This window comes from Thermobia domestica, chromosome 4 (assembly GCF_964235325.1).
Source record: "Thermobia domestica chromosome 4, izTheDome1.hap1.1, whole genome shotgun sequence".
Classification (NCBI taxonomy): Eukaryota; Metazoa; Arthropoda; class Insecta; order Zygentoma; family Lepismatidae; genus Thermobia; species Thermobia domestica.
In genome coordinates, this window is record NC_137457.1 from 42,525,451 (window position 1) to 42,551,192 (window position 25,742).

The 25,742-nt window shown below is 33.6% G+C and overlaps 1 protein-coding gene across 1 annotated transcript in view; it reads right to left on the minus strand.

The window, feature by feature from the left end:
- LOC145683304 (brachyurin-like) overlaps window positions 1-25,742 on the minus strand; it is a 550,784-nt gene that overhangs the window by 252,897 nt on the left and 272,145 nt on the right. Inside the window, exon 6 of the mRNA XM_081754666.1 lies at window positions 4,350-4,468. Within this exon, the coding sequence (XP_081610792.1) occupies window positions 4,350-4,468 (119 nt within the window). The remainder of the gene's footprint in view (window positions 1-4,349; window positions 4,469-25,742) is intronic.

The window sequence follows — 25,742 nt, forward strand, 5'->3', positions numbered from 1 at the left end:
ATGTATTACACACAATTTTCGATTTTTCACAACAGTAATCCTTCTTCTTGTTGTAATTGTCGTCTGTCTGACTGGTTTAATCTTATTTGTCATTCTTTTCCAGAATAACTGGGAACACGTGAAATATTTTGGGCGAATGTGATACTATAATCGACTTACAGACAGACAAAAACACAAAAAAATACAAATTATTTAATATTACGGCAATTAACAAAAACTACATATTACATACTATATTAAGTGCGATTGTTTGTGTGCACATGTAATAAGAATACGTACTGAACGCAATAGCTTCGAGAGTTGTTTGATAACTTCACATACCAGCAAACATGTTTGGAAGTGAATTCGTTGTAGAATATTAGAACAACAACTGTTTTCAAACAAACGTAATGTGATCCCAGAACAGTAAAATTAATGGTTTGAAATTATTTCTATTATACCATGGACGAACGAATCATAAAACTTTCCTGGGGAATTTGTCGGTACTGGGAATCTGTCATAGTATAACGAATGAGAAAATCAACTAAAATAATTTGTATCACTTGTTTTCTAAAGAAAAATAAAACGGAATATTGACATAAAGTCACACTCATACATCGATGAAAATCAATTATTATGAAAATTGTGACGACTATAAAATACATATTTTCTCTGCTTCTATTTGATCGATCCAGACGGATGTTTCAGTTTAAGTTGAGCATGGAACAGGAACATCTAAATCCATTTTATTATTCACCTAGTTAGCAGTGTTGACATCGCGAGAATAGAAATTTTTAGGGAGATTTTCTTAAGTATCCCTTAGTACGCAGAAATATCTCGTTCGTTACGTAAAGTGAAACTCTACAAAATCTATCGAGGTATAACTTGTTACAATGTTGCTCTGACGGTCGGAACATTGACTTAAAGTCATACTGGTAAATTCATGAAAATCTATTATTATGAACTCTGTGAAAACCATAAAAAAGAAATTTCCGTTGCTACTATTTGATGGATCAAGATGAAATTTTAAGTGTAAGTTGAACATAAAATGGGACGCATAAATGCATTTTATTATTCACGTAGTTTGTACAGATGGTGATCAGAAAAATGGAAACACCTGAACGAAATTGCAACTTACGAAATTAATATGGTGTCGGGTCACCTTTCGCCTTCAGAACAGCCTTGATGCGACGTGGCATGGAGGCATAGAGGTCATGAATGGTAGCAAGTGGAATTTTACACCATTTCTCGTGCAGGGCATCGGCCAGTTCTGTGAGAGAGGATCGAGGTGGAAATCGTCGCCGGAGTCGTGTTTCCAACACGGACCACAGATGTTCAATTATGTTTAGATCTGGGGATTGGGCGGGCCAGGGCAGGTGTTGAAGTTCATCCCGATGTTCCTCACACCACGCTCCAACAACGCCAGCTGTGTGAATGGGTGCCTTATCATCGTGGAAGATGGCGTCATTGTCCGGGAAGAACATCCGGACCATAAGATGCAAGTGGTCTCCTAAAATTGAGACATAATCGTTGGCAGTGATTCGTCCGCTAAGTGTGACAATGAAAACCATGATATGGCGGCCCACAGCAACACCGCCGCCGCCATGTTTCACAGACGCCGCCATGTTTCACAGACGCCGCCATGTTTCACAGATGGGCGGAGACACTGCAGATCATAAGCTTCTTTGGGCGTTCTCCACACATAAACACGGCCCGTGGTTGGGAATAGGGTGAAGGATGACTCATCCGACCATAACACACGTTTCCAGTCCTCAACGGTCCAAGTTGCATGGTCGCGGCACCATTTGCGGTGTGCGAAAGCGTTATGGTCCCTGATGAGCGGTTTGGCCCGTGCAACACGACCCCGTAAGTTCATGTCAAGTAATTCGCGGCGGACTGTGATTGTCGAAACAGGGCGGGGGAGGTGCTGATTGAGTTCCTCCGTCACATACTTGGCAGTGGTACGACGGTTCTGCGTGACTATGCGCTTTAATACCCGGCGTGACCTGTCACTCATGATTTTCTTCCCCCCATTGTTCCGCTTCCCCGATGTGTTTTTTCCCGTGTGTTGTGTAGGCCGTCATCACCTTCGACACTGTCCCACGCGACACACCTAACACAGTAGCCACTGCCGTCCAACTCACTCCACATAACCGCGCACCAACAATTTGCCCTCTTTGAAAATCTGAGAGATCTCCCATTTTACACCACCTCCGTCTGCTGCAGCCACTGGACACTGCTGTTCCACTGCGCCTGACGTAGTATAGAGACGGACCTAACACACCACCACCAGTGGTCTGGCGCTGTGGGGGCCACGACACCACAGCCAACCCATACATCTGACGTGTTGCCAACTACAGGTGGTTCCATTTTTCTGATCACCATCTGTAGTGCTGCTACATAATAACTAAAAGAATCGCGAGAAGGGATTTTTAGATGAAATTTTCTTAAATTTCCCTCAATTAGTTTTCCTTTGTACGCAGAAATGTCCTAATTATAACGTAAACCTAACGCCTACTGTCTTACAAATCGATCGAGGTATAACTTGCTCCAGGGTTGAACTAACGGTCTGATCTACTGTTATTTAAAGAGATCCTGTAAATATGCACTGGTGCTAAAGGGCTAAGGACCCCAGAACTCAGGTGTTGCACTTGTATGTTAACCAACAACTAATTTTGATTTTAAGGATCCTAAGGAATATTTGTAATATAGTGGCAAAAGTTTCCTGGGTTAGGTTATCACCCTCTTGGCCCTTTGTCTAAAATATTGGTGAATGGTACCATTCGTAATTATCAATGATATCAGGTGAGAATCCCTAAAGTGATTTGCAGTGAATAATATAATGCACTGAATGATTCGGAAGATTCAACGAAACAAAGGCGAATAGACATGACGTGCGAAAAAACATTCGAGGCACAAAAGTTAACTAGTAGTTCACCGATAGTTACAGAAATATTGTTTGTTTCATTAACATTAATACAACCAGTCTGAAGAAAGAGAGAATTGTAATGACATCATTACACAGCAAACTGAGTATATTTGTACAGAACATAGGAGGATGTCACAACGAAAATGAAGGGCTCTCGACAGATGTTGATGTGGTTAATAGAGAACGGAGGGTGGATGTTGAAAGTGATGTAGTAAAGTTGACGAAAACAGCTTAAATTTCAGCACATGCCGATACTTCTAAAAAGAGAAAAAAGACAGTTTTGATTATTACTATATGTAATTAAAAAGTAGTTTTGATCAGTTTGAAACATGTTAACATATATTAAATAATTTAGACTAATGATCTAAAGTAAATTCCAATCGATACTAATGTGAATAAATGTAAAATATAAGAATGATAACATTGAGGAATATAATAACATGTTATGTTTTCGGGCATGTATTTGCTGTCTTGTTGGTTATACAACTACCAAGCGTACAGTGAAACTAATCTGTTATAGAAAAAGCTATTATTTCTTATATTTCCAACCTTATACTTTCTTCTGTTTTGACTGTATAACTCCTTATCTTGTGTGTTTGGCAAAAATGGGAGGAAAATTAAACGGATCTATTGTAGGTTGAATTTGGACTTAAAATACCTCGCAAGTGTTTATGTTCATCTCAGCTACCCAGAAAGCCATGGATTGGGCACTAATATCGGTCATTTTTGTTCATGTGAAAACATCCACTACTTCACCTCTCCTAACTTGTACCGTCAAAGTAAACTGGTAAAAACATTTCCAGGCTGGAACTTCATATCTGTTAAAAACTTGATCGATATCTGTCGGGTTCAAGTGGTACCCTTACTAAACATAGTAGCTTTCATTGTTATATATTGTAATAACATTCTTCAAAAAAGGTGGGGGAGCTATAGTCGCTCAGTAGTAAGTGAATTACGTCTCGTGATTCGATCTATATGGTTCGATCCCCGGCCAAGTAATTTTTGATATATAACATCGTATCTCTGGTCTTTCTCGAGGTATTTCCACCTCCTCTCGTATTTTTCATTCCAACAATTCTTCCACCATAATACACTTCCTTTAATCATCCTCTACATTACCCTAAAGGGCATAAAGTGGGACGTTAAACTGAAAGATTTCATTTCATTTTGATTTCGAAAGAGCATACGTAAAGGCGCCCAAGTTATTATTGTATTTTTCTTCTGTTTTCATAAATAATTATTAATCTTGAAAAATTAAGCTAGCATTGCTTGATATTATTATTATTATTATTATTATTATTATTATTATTATTATTATTATTATTATATAATTATTGGTTATTGAAATAATCTAAAGTAATACTTTTCAGTGAATAGCGTGTTTGACATCACTTTACGATGTTACTGTGTGAAATTTTTAAGTAAAAATTGCAATTCTTACCAGGTTCTGGACGCTGGATTGGAATTTCTTCAATTGGGAAAGGCTTTACGGCCCACGTCAAATTAGCTGGGTATAGTAATTTGATTAATGCGTAGTCATACAGTGACGCGATACTAGTACTGTAAGAAAAATAACTATTGTGTAGTTACATTAATTTTTATAATTGGTACTAGTAAGCTACTTGAATTTTTGCCTGTAAACATTTGTAAGGTATTTAAGTTAAAATAGTAATGTTTGTGTAATTTGATATTCATTTTTAAGATGTTTTCAAATGGTGTATCTACTGTATTTGTGTAAGAACAGCGCATTTTAATATCTAAAAACATATGAAATACATAGTAAATAGACAAAAGAAACCTTGAAATACGACTTTAGACTTCATCTGAAACTTAGAAACTATAATATTGATTGTACTTTATTCGTCTATCGACTTTGATGTTTTATAACTGACAGTTATATAAGTAATTGTTATTCTTGAAATTATAACTATTAATTAACACGCAAGCAAACTAGGACGAGTTTAAAATCAGTCCACTAGCCTAAACAGCTACAAGTATAATAAAAAGATACAATAAGTTCACGATTCATGGCTGCTTATTAAAATATCTTATCAAGCACGTCTTTCCATTCCACTTACTTGCGCAAAGATATGTTATTAATTTAACTTCAAAGTGTTTTATATATGCAATCATAAGAACATTTAACGTATACAACTATTCCCATTTCGTTTCCTTGCCAGTATCAAAGTGAACATTACTTGAAATTAAGTCATAACCTTCAGTAGTACACCCCCTTCTTTGTCTATCTTTCTTAACACTACAAGGGCAAAACATTTTTACGTCCCTAGAAGTACCGAACCGTCATTTTGACAGCTTTTAATTTGCAAGAGATACATATCTTCTTTTCTTTAAATTTCTGTTCTTTTAGTGTTAATTGAATATGTTTAATCGGCTACAATAGGTTTTATGTGATTCGTTCTCTTTACATGGGATAGGAGATAAACAAAACGTATCTCTGTCGTATATTAAATAGAACATTAACATTGTACGTTCGCGCAGAGAACAGTTACATGAAAACGTAAAGGAGAAATACGTACAATTCTTGGTACAGTATCCTTTTTCCACGAATCACGTGATCGCTCTATAGCCCCTGTAGACACTGGTTTAGCTAGATCTTTTTATGGCACACACTGTATATAATACACCCAAATTAGTTATATTATTTAGAACGTTTTATTACATGAACATTAATTACGTTTAATTGAACTTGTAGAAATAATTGCATTGCAAAGAATACAGTTTTACATTATTTATTAACGATATAAATATTCTAATTGCATCTCTTACATTTAGTGATTTTTCTTCTCAGAAACATATAATGAACATTAAAAAAATGCGTAATATCATACCTATTCATTCTTGGGCACGTTTTTTTTTTTAAATATATGTCAGCTATTTTCTCACCTATGCAACACACTTTCGAGACACAGCATTCTTGCATAGTTCTTGCAATAGTTCTCTTCTTGTTTCGTAATAGAACTTGACATTGCTTGTTCTTCTGTCCTTCTCCCTTGCGGCTTTTTGCGAAATTGTCGCTACCTTCCTTAGAAACAAAACCCTTTCGTAACGCAGGGTAAGTCCTCTCTAAAATCGGCATCTGGTGATTTTCTGTTGTTCCTTCCTTTAACGCAGTTCATGTGTTGATACATGCTATGTCCAGAACATTAAAGAAAACATATATCGGCCATATCCTATTCTTAGATTTTACTGTGTATTCTTTGGTATTTGTTCGATTACATCAACAAACTATTTTGTGGTATTATAATAGATTACTATATTGGGTTTTCTCTTTCTACCCGTTGAAATTGTCACACAGTTATGCATTGAATCAAAACTGCAACACTCTTCTGGCGTTTACATTTGTATACTGTTAGTGTATTTTCTAATTGATCTTCATATACATCTGTACTGAGCATATCCTTTACTCATTGGTTCAAGCACAATTTCGGAATTTCTCTTCTATTTGAACGCATAATACCAAGGTCGTCTGTTTCTATTTCAAACATTCCGCTAATTTTCTACTTATAAAACAGTGTTCTCAAGTAACAATCCGTACTCTGTTGAGAAAAGGTTCCATCAGCTTCAGAACAATATATTCACCTAGATTCGTTCTTGGTTCTTTCCCAGGTAGGAAATCCTATTTATATATACATCATGATCTCCAAGCAGCCAGAATTTCAGTCTAAATTTGTTGGCTTGTTAGACATATGAGTTTGCATCTGACATTAGTAGGAAGTAATTATTCATCTACACAAATACGTTCTTGGGGATTATAGTGTCTACAATTCTCAATGAAAAAGTTCCGCACAGACGATGGCACAGAAGAAGGTTGCCCCCTTTTAACCTTGCAGATGTATTGCAAGAAATATCTTTCTTCCTATAGTCTTTCTGTAAACCACTGGGCCAAAGCTTTTATTCTATAATCCTTTACGAGTATACCTGTAGCTCCTGCACGAAATATCATTATTGCTAGAAATGATGTCAGTTCTTCAATTGACACCTGCCAAAGGGAATCTAGACGCTATCTATGAACTTCAGCAACGGTGCATTTAAGGATGTTTCCCAACATTGTTTCTTCTATGAACAAGTGAAACTTGTGTGAGACAGCACGACCAACATTATTCTCTGTCCACTTTACTACAAGGTGTCCCATCAGATACTATGAAGATATTTGGTTGATTATTATGAAAGTAATTCTTCATTTGCATCCGAAAACGTGGCTTCAAACACTGCATTCCCAGTACTACTGCCATTTTTATCCGAAGAATGTGTCTCTTGTTCTTCCAAGCCGGATTCATTTTCAGTCAAATCTTGAAGAGCAGGTCTCTCAGGTCCCTAATATTTCCTGGGGTCTCATATTGTTTGTGTAAATATTGATATCCAAGAAAATTTCTCTTCCTACACAAAAATGTGTTATAATCGATATACCAGGATTATTGAAGACAAAAACTCGTTCAAAGCGACGCCACGTATTTTTCATTTATACTACTGAAATTCAGAAATAAATTATATAAAATATATTATTATAGCATAGAAACATAATGTAAGATATTTCAACTTATATATATATATATATATATATATATATATATATATATATATATATATATATATATATATATAATTATGATCCTGTCGTCTAGGGTACAACCTACAAAACTTTCCATATCCAGATCAAAACTTTCCACGTATTGATTTATATATGAAGCAGTCAAATTGACGGTTGGGTCCTTCTAGAGGTATAGAAAAAACGTATATTTATTTGAATTAGGTACACATTGGAATGTGTTATATCAAACCTGTCTTCAAAATAATAAAGACCATAAAGTTTGGTTGCATAACTCAAATAAATATATGAAATGAAGAAAATTCTTTTAAGAGATGCCGTCAAAGTGACGGTGTGGTCTTTTTAGTGTTTTAGGATCACTTTAACCACTTTTCTCAGTTTGGCTTGATGTCAAGTGGTCGAATTCCCGCGTTACACGATATAGCATGCCACATGCATTTTAGAGGTATAGTGACATTACTACCCCATCTAACCAGTTCTCTTTCATGACCCTATGTTTTAAAATCCTATAAAATAGCAGAGGTTACACAAGAAAGGCTAGAAGCATTAATTCAACTCTTATTTAACATAACAGAGAATATTAAGAAAAAAGCTCTGCCTTTTTCTCATAATCTATATAACCGTAGAGCTTACACAAAAAGCCTATATACACTGTTTTTAACATTGAATAAATTACATAAGGCTAGAATATATTTTCGATACTACTATGTGGCATACCATAGCAGACACTTTAATACAGGATTAGCATGAAATTCGGTAGATGGTTATTTTCGATTATCCCAATTACGAATATTATATTAGTGTATGTGGAAAACGCCCCATTATAAAAATTTTAACGAATTCGCATAAAACTTAGTATATTGTGGTTATGGAACTTGCTAATTAAGAATACATGTTTTTCTTTTTACCCAGCTTTTATAGTTTATGCGGGATCTGCCTTTAACAAAAAAAAATTAAAAGATTAGAATAAAACTTGATACATGTCGTTTTTCTAACATGCTGATTACGAATATAATATATTTTACCTGGTTCTTATAGTGTATATGAGACACGGCTATTAAATATGTAATATTTTAAAAACAAATCACGATTAAGGAGTACACATTTAGCAATGGGATATTGACTACCCTATAACAGAATGGTTTTAAGCTTTATGTCAAAATTCCAATATTTAACCCCACTTAAATCGTAAACTGTACAACGTATTAAAATATTGTTTAAAGTTTTCGCTAAATACACAGCAAAATGTTTATGTGGAAAAACCGCAACATAGAGGATATTATGTAAACATTACAAAAAACTATGTCCCCTTTTGTTAACCCCTGCACAATATTCTCCTAAACGGAAAAATATGTAAAGATCTGTTCTTATATTTGGTATACCTTCTACACTTATTGAAACGCACATAGTAGGCCGTTTTGTAAAAAGCATTGAATCAATTTTCCATAATGAGAAAATAGATGACCATGAAATTTGTATAGGAAATTACGCGGTTTAGGCCCCCTAAATAATCAAAGAATGGATATTTCGAAATTTAACTAGTATTTCTAAAATATGTTCTTTTTAAATCTACAATTTATGATTTTTTATCTTCTGCGAAAAGATAGTTTTGCAATTGAAAACAAAAATGTGTAACCGATGTACCAGTGCCCTTAATAGTGTCATTTATGAGGAAAGAGTGGAAATACAACCAGCTTCGAACGTTCAGTATCTGGTCCAATATACATTAGGAAAAACATACCGTTATGTGGGAAAGAATTGAGTATTTATCACTATGGCCAGTATCTGTCCCTTTATACATTTTACGGCTAATAAACTAAGAAACATTTTAAAAATTTAAGCACTTTGACTATTTGAAATGCATCATTTCGATAATTTGAATTTTGTATTATTTCGTAAACTAAAAAACCATTTAAATAAACGCTTGTAATATTTAAATAAACTAACAAGGATCATTTCCAAATTTAGTTGGAGCATTGGTTTCAAATTTTAATTTTGCACTATTCTGTATATTTTGTATCGACCAAGAAAAATGAATTATTTAAATAAGAAAAGAACTCAACTAGCTCAAAAATTTGTATTATTTTTGCACCTTTTTGTACTAATTATAAAGTCGTTTAAATAAATCAAATAATAAGGAGAGCCACTTTATATTTTGTGAGATCATTTAGATTTCGTATGTCTTCAAATATAATGTCCTCTTTAATAAATGAAGGAAAAAGCCATTTTAAAAAATATAGACCTATTCTTGTAGTAAGACTTTTTTAAAAGAAAATGAATTTTAACTAACTGAGAGTTTTTTAAATCTTTTTGTATCACCAACATAAATTGTACCATTTAATAAAACGAAGGAGAGAAACTTATTAAAATGTCACTTCGATTATTTGAAGAGCAACATTTTAAAAATGGAATTTTATGTAGATCAAAATTTTGTTCCATATAAATAAATGGCAAATGGCTTGTTTAGTTATGGCGCGACACTTTCATTTTGTATATTTTTGTATAAACAAAAATGGGTAATTTTAAAATGATTGTTGTGCGAATCTTTATTTTAAAGTTTACCTATACCAAATTGATTATCATATAAATAAGCGAAGAATAGTTATATTATTTTTATAGTCTTTGTTCATTTTATGCCATTTCAATACATCAAGATGGCTCGCCTAGTTACTTTAGTAGATTTAGAAGTCAAACTTTTCTACGAGTTTTGTACTAATCTATAGCATTCTAATATACGAAGTAGAGTTATTTTAAAAATTGGACGGATTATTAACTTTTGGGAAAAAAATCAAATTCGAATTTTAAATAGCTCAGAATTTTATACTTTTTGCGGATCAAGGGCAGAACTCATACAGCCAAAACTCCCATACTCAAGAAATGTCAAGCGCACACACAATCGGTCATAACTACCCTATAACCATAAAACTCTCCCAAATGCACGAATGTACAAAACCCCCAAGGGCAAAACTCCAACAAAAATGAAATATCAAAACGCAAACAGAATCGGTGATAACTCCCACACAAATGGAAAAATCACCCATACATAGCAACGGTCACAATCCCCACTTAAATGTACGAAATTCCCACAGAAATGGACAAAACTCAAACACGCAGAAATTGTCTAACCAGACAAACAATCGGACAAATCTCTCACACTTTTAAATGATCCTGGTAGCACGTCTTATAATTTTCACACGCTAAAAATAATTAAAAGATGTACAAGGGTGTTTTGATCGGGCGGGCATTTGGGAGGTTTGTCCATTTGTGTGAGAATTATGACAGATTGTGTAGTCGTTTGGACATTTCTTGAGTGTGGGAGCTTTTTCTGTGGAAGTTTTGTCAATTTGTATGGTGGGTGTGACAATTTCCGAGTGTGGGAGTTGCGTAGCACTATTTCCACATTTGTTATTGTGGAAAATTACTCATTTGTGTTAAGCATTTTCAATATTTTATTTATTATTTGAAATGACAAATAAAGCATAAGTTCATGTATAAATAGTATTAATAATAATGTTAATACTAAATATAATATTTTACTATTTACAGAAACCTGTAAGGTTTTAGGGTTTTGTTTATGCTATCTATTAATTTATTTTTAATATTAGACACTTTAATGCAATTACTCACAAAAATCGTATTTAAATTGAAGAGAGTACCTTCATAAGTTTAGATTTTTCTTTATTTTATGTGATAGACATAACATCGATTATCATGATTAAGCTTACTTTAAAAATGTTGTTTTATTAGCTGCGAATAGTTTTATTGAACTCTTATACTTTTGTGGTATCAAAAGTCCAAAATAGAATTTCTTTTTAGTATGGAAGTCAAACGGGTTTTTATATAGGTACCTTATCGCACTCTTTTAATATTATTTTTGTTCATTTTCATTTTAGCTTTCATTCTGCATTTATTCCTATAATGAACCAAGCAATGAACACCAATTAATTTGTAATATTACCATACTTCACTTCAGTGTATTTTTTTCAAACTTAAAACTGTTTTAACTAATTACTTGAATAGTGCTTTTCTACATTCAACAATTTAGTTAGTGTAAGGGAAAATTTGGACATACTTCTCACGTACTATTAAAGACTTATAAAGTGTTGAACATAAGACAAACTATATCACAACGAGTCTTACGACCGGAGAGATAGTCCTAATTATAAAAACTTTTTAAATATTCTCTCTATCTTTGTCATAACAAACTAGGTCTATGGACCCAGAATTTTGAAATATACGGAATATCACAACAATTATTGTATATCTAAATAGAAAACAATTTCTTCTTGTTGTTAAAAAAGCTACTAATTTCTGATCTTTTTTTAAAATTAGAATTTGAAAATGTAGTAGCACAACTTAAAAGACCGCCCAGACTTCAATATAATTCTCCTTCCTTTACTAGAATGGTAAAACATATTCTTGCTCATAAAAATTAATTCAAAAATATTATAGAATTTTGACTTGAAATTGTACCTAAAATAATTAAACCAGCCTTCGTCGTTTATTTAAATGGTACAAAATGTGCAAACATAATATAAATATTGTGGCACTTTTTCCGTTATTTAAATCGTACATAAAATTTTATAAGAGATAATAACTTAAAAATAATACAAAACAGACCAACATTTATTACTTTAAGAAACCTGATTTCCTACAAAGGATATAAATGAAACTAATAACCTTACCCACATGTCGATAAAATGTTTGTAACCTTGTATGACAATACAGTATATGAAATTTAAATTCTCATATGCCGAAGAATAACCATAACCATACAACGATACATCGATGACTTAAATCATTGATAAATAAAAAAAATACCTTTCGAAGCCCAAACAATCAAATAATAAAATTTGGTATCAGAGGCACCCCGATTTAGAAAAGATAGTCAAAATGAAATATCTAGAAACTAGAAAAGTTTACTTCTTATCACTGAACAACAGTATTTCTAAAGGCAATGCGAATCTCTGGGGAACATTAGAAAATAAAAACAATCAAATACGAAAAGGGATGAACTACAATAATATATAATTGTTAATATTTACTGACATAGCAGAATGCTCTAATGTTGTATTTGTAATTCTTTTAATGTTGATCCCATCCGAAAACCAAGGTTACGAAACTGACAGAACACAATGGCAATTACACTTTTCGGCTTGAAAATCCTCCCACGACGATGAAAGTGTGTACCGGATAGATTTCGAGATGCTGATTACGAATATCTCATCGAGAAATTTCCAGTACTTAAAGTTTTTGGCAGGGGGCTTTTTCTATAATTGACAAAAAAATCGTATTTTTCGTATTTAATATGTGCTTTCCGTGTTTGGAGTTCATAATTCTGAATTTTACGAGAGCGAAAGGGTGTACCGGATTGATTTCGATAAGCTGATTGCGAATATCTCATCGAGAAAGTTCCAGGACGTAAGTTTTCTTTTTGGCGGGATGCTTGTAATATACCTATTACACATAGGTATAATGCTTCCTTTTTATGGCGAAATTGAAAATGGAACATTCTATATAATAATGGCTCTTCATAGTAAAAATTTCGATTTTTTATTAAATTAATTCATTTTACGTTAAAAATTTATTTTTTTCTTAATATCAATCACTGATAACTAAGACAAATACACCGAATTTATATTTTTGGTAATATTTCTCTGTGTTCTTAAGTAGTAATTAAATTTTCTCTATGTCTATTTCCTTATTCCGTCAACAACAATGAGTAAAAATCAGGTTTAAGATTTTTTCTTCCAAACCATCTGTAAGAACAGACACACAAGTGTTTCTTAAAGACTCCTCAAATCATAAAATTAATAAAATAAATTAGAACCTCCTCGCCCTTCTGAGATTCCAAAAAATCAGAAATTTTGCCAGATATTACTAGCGCCATAGAGTTAGTTACGAGGGTGTTTCCCTTGGCAGGGATTCAGCCACCGTGACGGATGAGTGGAATTGATTTGGACTGAATTTTGATATTTCTACTTTCAGTCCTGAAGCAGTGAGTAAAAGTGTTAGTTCTAGCAGACAAGATTAGAAGGTTTAGGAGTTTGTCATCATTTTTTAAAACTTTTTATCAATATTTTCTCTTTTTCGGACTAGGGATAACCTGTCCCTATCCCCAGCTTGTAGAGTGTGTTTGTTCAAGATATTCCCAACATGATGCATTGTAATTTGAGGCGTGCTAAGTTGGTCAACACTATGTTAAGTTTAAAATTCGAACCGGGTTTCTATCCATTTTGATTTGTAGCTCCCATAATGTAGGATATTTCCACAATGTAGGTTGTGCTAAGATTCCACTCCCTTCAGTAAGAGAATCATCTACAGGACAATTTGATAGGTCCTCTTGAAACTAGCAATGATTTAGTGAGAACTTCAGAGCGAATTGGTCCCAAAATTTTCCCTCCGCAAATTTATTTGAAATATTTGCATTACGTATTCAGAGCCATACTATTGCGGTAGTGAAATATTTGCTTTATACGTGTAGATTCTGGTTAGTGATTCTTATTTATATTATGAGCAGCCTTATGTAATTGATGTCATTATGGTGTAGTGGTTGAATAGTTGTGAGAGTGAGTGGATTATTGAGGACAGTTTAGTGTTATATTTATGTAATTAATTATTTGGCTTCTTACATTTTGGACAGAAACCCTAACCACAAAAATTAATTTATTCTTGCTTCAGTACAAAATTCAGTGTTCAAATGTTTCAATATCATCAGTACAAAGTTATATTATGCATTCACAGCGCCCTCTAGTACGGAAAGAGCGTCCGCGCAAGCGTTAGTCAATTGTTGTCGTTGCCTTAACGAGGCAGCTATTGACAAAGTGAATATATTTTGTTATATTTACAAAAAATATGATAACAATTATAGTAACTCTAAAATTTTCGGTTAGTAGGTTATATTTTAGACGAATCGGTATTCGCAATTTTTACCTCTTCCAATTCGAAAGAATTATGTAATCGTAAAATTTCAACTTCGCGTTCGACTATAAGAGAACTTACTGGCCTCCGTACTTTACAACCTTATCAGCATAAAAACTATTTCAGTCACTTTCTAAGCAGACATTATCTCGTGTTGTTTTATCTACCCACGTATAAAGAATAATTAGGATTGAATTCTAGTAAAATATATGTATAAAATATTCAAACAAATAGTAAAAAATTTCGTATTACAAAAACTTTACGTAATGTAAACAGGAATTCGGTATGTTACTGCTACAAGTGTTTGGGTTCATGGGAGTTTGATTTGTACTCGCCATTGGTCAATTGTATTTTCTCTAATATGTTGACTTGAGTAGAGGATTTATTAAAGAGTACTGTAAATGTAGGTTAGAAGTAGTTAATATATTGAATGATAGTGGTGTAAATTACTATATTAATGATTGGGTATGCTTTAAATGTGAATCGTTGGGATAATATGTAAATAGAATTTTAAGATGAGGCATTGTTTTTTATGTAAATGGCCATCCTAAACTATACTTGTGCCAAAAGATTTTCGCCACTAGAGATATACTTGTGCTACATTACCTTCTATTAAATACGCTATTTATCGTTATATAGAAAACACTTGGCCACTGGCTCCCACATTGTAATCTCACATAAACATGTGTTGTGTAAACTCAAGCTATTGAGTTTGCCTTCTACTAATAATTAATTCATAATATTTGTTGCTCGGGGTTTTATTTATGAGTGACACTTAGTCTAAGAAATCGAAGCGTGACTGGATAGAAATATCTGTGAAAGGTTTAAGGTGGCGATGAAATGATTTTATCATCGAAATTAATTTCAAATACCGATAAAGGTTGAATAGCTTATATTTAGCTACGGATTAAAGTAGCTAATTCATGATAGTAATACGACCGAAGTTTGAGTAATTAATTTTGAAAACTTGAATTAATGTTACTTAGTCCCCTAGGATTTTTTTTATAGTCTCTAATATAGTCTCTTTAACCCTTAATTAGTCGCATGCGGAATTTTGTTCCGCACTTTTACATTTCTCTTTTTGTTTTCCTTACTTTCAATCGTATGCTTTTGAACTTTTGTCTAGCTGTCTTTTAAAGTTTCATGATTAAACAACAATACATATTTGAATTGTTGCCCAAGCCACTAGTGAATATTTTGTTATTTATTTTGGAGTGATGCAGTTTGCGGAGCAAAGTTCCGCGCGCGACTAAATAAGTTACCCTTTTTTTCTCCTACAAATTCTACGCTTTCTTTCAGTTTATTGTTTTTAGCCGACAACAATTAAGCGATTCGGTGACTACGAAACATATCACAAGCAAGCGCCACCACCACTATCTTTTAAAATTTATTTTACAAAAATATATTTTCAGGTACAGTTCATTTGTAAGCAACTGAAGTTATAAGCGGTTTATATGTGCATTGTGCGCTCTGAAAATAAATACATAGAGAAGAGTGTTAGTCTTTCCTTTCAAAATGGACCATCATGAACGTGATGTGGACAGAATTAGAAATATGTTGCTGGAAGTTCTGGCTGAAGACGACAATTTAGATGTTCCGGATATGGAAGATGGCGATGAAGGAGATATCATTGAAGAAAGCGACCATATCTCTGCCAGTGAAGAATCAGCAGATGAAGGTGAAGTGTTGCCACAAGCAGATCATGTGAAATCACTCTCAAATACTACTGCACGGGGACCATATCTTCTAGGAAAGGACAATGTCACTAAATGGTACGCACATGCTCCACGGCAAATTATACGAAGAAGAAGTCAGAATATTTTGACCCATTTACCAGGAGTCAAAGGACATGCTAAAGAAGCGAAAACGCCGAGCGAATTTTGGAGTTTGTTCTTTAGTACGTCTATGCTGGAGAGAATCGTTGAATTTACAAACCAGTGCATTGAAACACATAGGGATGCTTGTAGCAGAGAAAGAGATGCTCAAAATACTAATATAACAGAAGTAAAGGCCTTGCTGGGCCTTCTGTATCTTGCAGGAGGACTGAACTTGCAGGAGGAGGATAATTAGTCAACAGCATAAAATAGGGCCTAACTTAAGACGACTATTAAAACAAATATTTTAACCTAAAATTAAATAAAAACTTTAAAAAACAAATATTACACGAGTTTTACTATGTAGTTATTATGCGGAACAAAATTCCGCACGCGACTAATTAAGTAACTTTTTTCACGCGACTAGTTAAGGGTTAAAATCTTTTCTTACCTCAACTCATACATTTGTCGTTGTGATATTTAACAGTTTTTGGTTGTTTCAGAAATTTACAAAACATAGACCTAACTGTCTTTACGGCTAGACCGTTCGTAATTCTGATTGGTTGGGCCAGATACGGTGAGTATTAATACATTCATGTGGACTATTCTCTCCCTATAAATGTATTGATCTGGTCATGGACTTGCGAAACTTTCCAATCAGGATCAGAAGACACACCAGCGTGGCGATACTTAGGCCCGCTCCGTTTCGAAAAATAAAATAAACAGTCGGCCTAAAATCGACACTTCTCGTACATATTTTGGTTCGTTTATCACTTAACGACCGCTCTCTCTTTCGTTTCTCTCATTTTCCTGCACTTTCCTCTTCTATTAAAGTATTATTTTTTCAACTCTTTCTCTCTCATATTATTTTATTTTATTCTTTTTTTTCAGATTTTACATTCTTATAATTGATTATGAAATCCTCCATACGCAGAGAACTTGGAACATTCAATTGAAACATTGACAGACAGAACTCGTAAGGTTATTTGCTTTTATCGAATACCAACGAAGCTTTATGCTACTAATTTTGGCCTGTTGTGTTTGAGCTCGATTGCACGGTATGAGGCCTTTTCTCTCTTCTTCCCCTACATAGTACAGGCCTATGAATTGTTACTTGAAAATTTCGTCTTTTTTAACTGTTCATAATTTCACTTTCGTTTCCACGAGTACCATGATAATCTTGAAATATCTTTAATAACTGTCGTAAATTTCTGAGAAGTTTATATAAAGAGTGATAAAGGATTCGTTAATATATTATTTTTTTATTGTTTATTGTGATGTTTAACTACGTAGCTGTATTTAAAGTGTGGCTATTAATAATGAAGCTTCAAATTTATTTAAACGTTGTAATTGACGTGAAAAAAGAGAAAGGTAAATATAAGCATAATAAATATAACATGAGTAATATATAGTAAATATCGATATATGTGAATGTGCTACAGGGTCTTTACCTACTCCGCTGGTGTGTTTGCCATAATTTTCATAAATATGTTCCACGTAGTTAGATATGGAACACACTTATGAAAGTTGTGGCGTTGTAGAATGTGAAGCACTGTGCCATATTACATGTGAATCCTTGGTGTTGGGAAATGTAAACCCTGTGTCACAAACTAAACCCTATATGTATGTAACAACCTGAAGCATGTTAAAGGGCAGGTTATACTAGTGATGAATGTTCAACGGAATTTCCTAGCCTGCATACTTTAGAATCTTACCAGTATGAAACTACCAAATCTCTTTGTCCTAAGTGAAATCGTGGTCATAGTGCGACGGAAATTAAGATATAAAGGTGCGAGACTAAACAACTGAATAAAAAATAATCATAACCTAACCAATTGATAAAACCAATTTTGAGATTTCTATTAATTATTTAAAACTTACTTACCTTCGATGTCCCTTAAATCCGCTGAACGATTATAACGTTATGATAAAAAATTTCATACTATATTTCAATTTGTGGCTGTTGGATTTAACTTTAGAGAAAATTAAACCGATTTGTACTAAGTAGTGGAAAACTGGATAATGTATAAAAAAATCAGCCGGAAAAGTTTTGGAAAGGTGTAATAGAGTCACCACATGAACATAAGTTGTACTTTTAATTAATACTCGCAACTCGTGTAGTGCAAGGAGTCCAATAATGTGAACTTCTATGCGAGGACTGAAATTATAAAAGACGTGCATTTTAGTGCAAGGACACCTAACATGGTGCAGTGAACGTGCGCTTTCAGAATGATAATATGAGAGAAGAAGTCATTGCATTGTTTTATTTTTATTATGGTTGTTTTATTTTATTGTTTTATTTTGTTTCATCAGACACACACACACACACACACACACACACACACACATATATATATATATATATATATATATATATATATATATATATAACATTTTTCTTTTTTTTTTTTTTGTTTGAAAATTTTGTAATGTCCCATTCTTATGATTTTGGTACACTTCTCGACTTTACCATTGAATATGGGTTTCCTTTTTTCTCTATATTCTGCACAATAAATGTACTAAAAACTTTCGTTAGAATAATTGTCTTAACAAAAACATCGTCCTGTGTGTAAGTGTGTGTGCATGTGGACGAATGGATATTTTATTTTTAAGTATTAGTGTTTTTTGATATTAAGCGCAGAAACCATATATGTGAATGAATTGTACTAACAAGTTGTAAGCGAAATTCTGGTTAGTGGCTACCAGTACACAAGGGCACAAACCTTGAAGTGTCGTTTATATTTCCATCTTATCTAATACTAAATTAAGGAAATTGAAGATACAAGGGGGGAGGGGAGAACGACACCCTGGTACGGAATTACATATTGTACTAAAAATGATTTCTTTACAGTATTATTCACTCTTGTCCTATCCTTTACTTGCGAACCTTAATAAATTTTGAGTTCGACAAATGACTGAGAAAGAAAGAAAAGAAAGTTTTAAAAATCCTAGGGGATAAGTCATATTAATTCACGTTTTCAAAATTAATTATACATACTTCGGTCGTATTACTATCATGAATTAGCTACTTTAATCCGTAGTTAAGTGTAAGCTATTCAAAGTTTATCGGTATTTGAAATTAATTTCGAATATAAAATCATTTCATCGCCACCTTAAATCTTTCACAGATATTTCTATCTAGTCACGCTTCGATTTCTTAGACTAAATGTCACTCATAAATAAAACTCCGATAAACAAATATTAAACGACTCACATTTAAAGCACACCCAATCGTTAATATATTAATTTACACCACTATCATTCAATATATTAACTACTTCTAACCTACATTCACAGTACTCTTTAATAAATCCTCTACTCAAGTCAACATATTAGAGAAAATACAATTGACCAATGGCTAGTACAAATCAAACTCCCAGGAACCCAAACACTTGTAGCCGTAACATACCAAATTCCTGTTTACATTACGTAAAGTTTTTGTAATACGAAATTTTTTACTATTTGTTTGAGTATTTTTATGCATATATTTTACTAGAATTCAATCCTAATTATTCTTAACAGGTGGGTAGATAAAACAACACGAGATAATGTCTGTTTATAAAGTGACATAAATAGTTTTTATGCTGATAAGGTTCTAAAGTACGGAGGCCAGGAAGTTCTCTTAAAGTCGAACGCGAAGTTGAAATTTTACGATTACATAATTATTTCGAATTGGAAGAGGTAAAAATGGCAAATACTGATTCGTCTGAATACAACATACTTACCTGATATTTTAGAGTTACTATATTTGTTATCATTTTTTTTGTAAATATAAAAAAATATATTCACTTTGTCAATACCTGCCTCGTTAACGCAACGACAGCAATTGACTAACGCTTACAAAGACGCTCTTTCTGTACTAGAGGGCGTTGTGAATGCATAATATAACTTTGGACTGATGAAATTGAAACATCTGAACACTGAATTTTGTACTGAAGCAAGAATAGATTAATTTCTGTGGTTAAGGTTTCTGTCCAAAATGTAAGAAGCCAAATAATTAATTACATAAATATACATAATTAATTACATAAACCGTCCTCAATAATCTACTCACTCACACAACTATTCAACTACTGCACCATAACGACATCAATTACATAAAGCTACACATAATATAAATACGAATCACAAACCAGAATCTACACGTATAAAGCAAATATTTCACTATCGCAATAGTATTGCTCTGAATACATAATTTAAATATTTAAAATAAGTTTACGGATGCAAAATTTTTGGGCCCAATTGGCTCTGTAGTTTTCACTAAATCATTGCTAGGTTCAAGAGTACCTATGAAATTGTTCTGAAGAAGATTCCCCTCGTGAAGGACCTTTATCTTCGTCTGAAGTGTATATTTATCTTCTTTTAGCAGTGGATAATTGTTCAAGATATTGTATGCTTGAAAAATTAAGGTGGCTGTCTTTAAAGATAATTTATGTAAAATCTTTGATTTTTTCTCCGGTTATGGTTTTGTAGAATCAATATCTAGCAATAATTAATGAGTATTTACATCTGAGTATTGTCAGTGATTTGTGCATAGTTTTGTTATTAAGCATATAAAACTCAGCCAGTACCATTCGGAGTCAATCATTGGAGAATGGTGCAGAAAAACTCTAAACTACTCTTTGAAACCCTATGTTGCTGAAAGACAAAACAAATGGAGAAAGGTTATTTGTGAACTCCAGTTTAATCTGAATTTGTGTGAGCACGAAGGACTAAAAGCTGTACCTTTAGAGTTATATTTTGGTAGAGAGTTAAATAGTCCCTTAGAGTTCAAATGGAAAATTTTGGATGCCGATCTAAAAGGTCTGAAGTGTCAAGATCTTTGGAAAAATGCAATGGATAATCTTCGGAGAAACGTCGTAAACTCATTGACGGTAAACTAAGGATATAAATTTGGTAGTAGATGATCTTGTCTTAGTAAAAAAACACGAAAAAATCATCTCTTAAAAATAATATTACCAAAAGTTTAAAGTTTCTTTGGTTTCATCTAATTAAATTGTGAAATTCTTTACTTATAATTCCGTATTATTAGGAAATGTAAAAATGCTAACAATACTAAGGTAGCTTATTTAAGTGATTTTAAGAAATACTTTGTAAGAAAAAATGGAGCAAACATCAACTGAACAAATGAAAATGAGAATCCTACACCTGTAGAGTTAAACTAGAAGATCTTAAACTTTAATTAATTATGTAGGCTTAGGTTAAGAATATTTAGATTTAAGTTAGGTCTAAAAGTAGTTTAATGTATGAAATTAAGATGTCATGTACAAGGGCCAATCGGAAGGTGGTACCCGTTTGCGCCGCATGAAGCACTGATGACTCGGTGAACCGTTGGGCAAAGTCAGACCGCGACAGTAGCTTGTCTGCCTGCTCTGTGCGAGGTTGCGTGATGCTATCAGTGCATGTGTTGTGTCTGTGCTCGTTTATAATGATTTAAAGAATTGAGAACCGTGAGGGCCGTGGTTAAATTTCCTAATGCACGAAACGTTCGAACTTGTGAAATCCATCGCCAATTAAATGGGGTGTATAGAGACAATATGATGGGCGAGTCGTCTGTTCAGCGCTGGTGTCGAAACTTCAACCTGGGGAGGGGGAATACACACGAAGAGGAGCTTTCACTGACGTTTCTTGGACGTTATCCTCATGAAGCAGACTGTTTCCTGAATCGCATCATTACAGGGGACGAAACATGGGTATGTTATGCATCACCTGAGAGTAAACGACAGTCCAAGGAGTCATCAAGACCATTCACCAACGAAACCAAAAAAAAAAAAAAAATCAAGAAAGATCCGACCACCAGGAAACTCATGGTAACCATTCTCTGGGATCGACGAGATATTTTGTTCATTGATTTTATGGCCCGTGGCGTGGTGATTTTATGGCAAAAAATGCTAATGCGTATTGTAAAACACTAAAGAAATTACAGCGGGCAATACAAACTCGACGGCGAGGTCTGTTGTCTGCAGGCGTCATTCTCCTTCATAACAATGCTAGGCCCCATTGAGTTGCGAAAAGGCAACACTTCTGCAGCAATTCAAGTGGGAAACCTTCGACCATCCACAGTATAAACAACTTGGCCCATTAGGATTTTCATCTAATTACGAAGCTTAAAGACTGAAAAAGATTGGACAGCGATGAAGAACCTAAACGATGCGTGACGATGTATCTCAATACGCTGGCGGCGGAGGACTATGACGCTTAAATACAAAAGTCCATCACAGGGTATGACAAATGCATCAATTTGCTTGGTGATTATGTGGAGAAGTAGTGTAAAGGATGCTATTTACAATAAAAATGTGTATATTTGTTAATATGTACTACTGTGTCTTTATTGCACAAACGGGTACAACTTTCAGGATGACTCTCGTAGAATTAGGATTTTGGATGCTAATTTAAAAGATCTGAATTGTCAAGATCTTTGGAAAAATGCAATGGATAATATGCTAAAATCTTGGGAGAAACTTTCACTATTTAAAATTGTGAAATTCTTAACTCATAATTCGGTAATAATGCTAACAATACTAAGAGAGCTCATGTAAGTGATCTTAAGAAATACTTCGTACGAAGAAATGGAGCAAACATCAACTGAACAAAAGAAAAAGAGAATCCTACACATGTGGTTAAAACTCAGAAGACATTAACCCCTTCCGGATCCTATGGTACAATTTGTACCATATGCACTTTTCATGGTACATTGCGTTATTTTTCTTCTATTTGAGCTTTTTCGTCCGGGTTTTTTTTCTTTTCCAAGTCCAGAGGCCCTGCAGAAGACATTACGTATGGTTTTAGACCGTCCTGCGTCCAGACATAGGAGGTGATGACGTCATAAGTCAAAAATTTCTTTTCTCATTTTCCAAGCGTATGTTCAATATTTTTTGGCGGGCTTATTTTTCTACGTAGAAGATTGAAATTTTGCACAAGCATTCAGTCTACGGAGTAGTATCTACCAGAGTTTTTGTTCCGATGTCAGTGCTGCAACAGATCGGGAACCAGAGGGGCAAATGGGTAAAAAAAGGGATTTTTTCCCCCAAAATCCCGTTTTTCTTCATTTTCCCGTCTTACATACATGATAGGACCACGTGATTCATACCGTCTGTAAGACGGTTCCATTCTGAAGAGAACGACGGTCGAATTATTATTCTAGGGTAATTAGGGCCGTCTCAGTGAATTTTTATCCAAATATACTTCTGTATAGAGTAAAAGTGGGGCATGGTAGGGATTTTTTTTCTGGCGGGCCTATTTTTTCAAGTAGAAGATTGAACTTTTGCACAAATATTCAGTCCACGGAGTAGTATTTACCAGAATTTTTTTTATTTGTGCGTAAAAACAGGGTGGTCCAGAGAGGCAGAAGTTGAAGAAAAGGGATAATTTGCCCCCAAAAGTCCCTTTTTTCAAGCATTTCCCGCCTTAGATACATGATGGAGACATGTGAATGGTACCCCCTGAAAGACAGTTCTATTCTGGAGAGGATGATTGGCGGATTTTAGTCCTAGGGTAATTAGGGATGTCTCAGGAATATTTTTCCCTGAGATCATAGTGTTTTATCGTACTTTGGGACATTGTGGGAATTTTTGATAAAAATATCCCGCCCTTACTATTCAAAATAGAAACTTGAAATTTGAAACACACATTCACTATACCAAGTACTATTTATCAGATTTTTTTTTGATGGCTACGATCACAGGAGGGGGCCAAAGTTCGAGAAACAATTTTTTCCCTCCGAAATTTAACTTTGACATATTTTCACGCTTCTGGTATGAGCATGCAAGTGATGCCGTTCGAAAGCCAGCTCTATTCGGAAGAGAATGAGGTATGAACCATGATCCTAGGATAAATAGTGACGATACAGTAGCAGCTTGACTGAAAGACTAAAAAATAGCCCAAAAAGCCAGGATCCGGAAAGGGTTTAATTTTAATTAGTAATGTAATACTAGGTTAAAATTATTTAGATTTGAGTTAGGTTTAGAATTTGTTTAGTGTAGGATATTAAGTCATACTAAATTTAGCTTGATGTGATCATAGTCGTTTCATGTTCATTTTATTTCATGTTCATTAAGATTTCATTTGTAAATCATGCATTAGCTTAGTGTTAGAGTACTTCAAGTGTAATTGATAGATAAAATGTTATATCTGAATAAATTAAACTACATGTGAAAGGGAAAAATTCGAAGACCTTGTTATCATTCTGCAATTAAACTTGTGTATCTTTACAGGCGCAATATCATACTTGAATTAACGTTTCCGTCTATATTTTTAAATTGCCTTTTGTATTTTCTTGTATTGATATGTGCTTTCTCTTTAGATATCTGATGTTCGTTAACGCCTTCTATAAAATGCTTTATGGTCTCAAATGGAAATTTCTGTCAAACTTTCGGAAATTTGGATACCTTATCTGGCTTGCTATTCTAAAACCCAGACTTAGAGAATTGGTGTACATCTGAGTGGAATGTAGAATCAAACTGTGGAATGGAAATTCTACACAAGAGTGACGCGAAATCGGAAATGAAAATAGAAAATATATGAAGTAATAAAAATAGATAAGAAAGGACTTTTCAGAAATTTTGTTAAAAGAAAGATATAAAATACTAAAGTAATGTACAGTTGATACGAAACTTGTATCTTGAATATGAAATTTCGTTCTGCTTCAAAATTTTATATTTAACAAGGAGGTAGTGTTTGAAACGATTGCAAAATTTTTACGTTTTTTAAAAATATATTTCTTATGAAAATACGTTAAGTCATTCTTTTCTTTTTTAAAATTAAAAAAGGTTAAAAAATGTTTTTGAAGAAGTATTTTGTTGTACCTTGCTATTCTGATTTGATATTAGTTTTATTGTAAAGTTCGTTAAAAAAGCGTTAAAATGATGTATATATGTCTATATGTTATCATAGCAACTCTTGTAATGCGGCAGAGAGTCAAACTCCCTTTTAACATTCGCAACTACTTCAGTTGAGCGCAGTCTTCCCAAATGACGTATCTAATGAGTCAGGCCCTGCGCAATAGCAATAGTCATACTCTCATATATGCCATTCTGATCCGCTGCGTCTCATAACTGCTTCGTAGTTTACTGAGCCAATACGGGTTGGACTCCAGTGAATGACCTAAATTACTTCGCGCCGAAAGTTCTTTTTAGAAAGAAGAAAAGTAAAAAACGTGGTCGAAGTCTTCGAATTAACGGTGACTCTTATTATATTGTGAAAAAGTGCCTTAATTATAATTGTGTTTCTAAACTTAGTGCTAAATAACACATTTTTAAAAGGCTTAATTTAATTTATGGGTTTAATTAAATTCTTTAACGTTGAATCATTTTAACAAGTGTCAAGGTTACTTGTATTTTCCTTTTGTCAAGTGTCGTGAAGTTAGTGCTATAGAAGAATATTTGTCAAGTGAATGATATGAAATTAAAAAGGTCAACTTCTTTTAAAAAGACTTCAGTATGGAAACTTTATAAACGCTGAGAAATATCAAACTTTGCAAATGTCGTTATGTAAGAGACGGAAAACCTGTAATGCGTCAGTATGTCTAGTGATT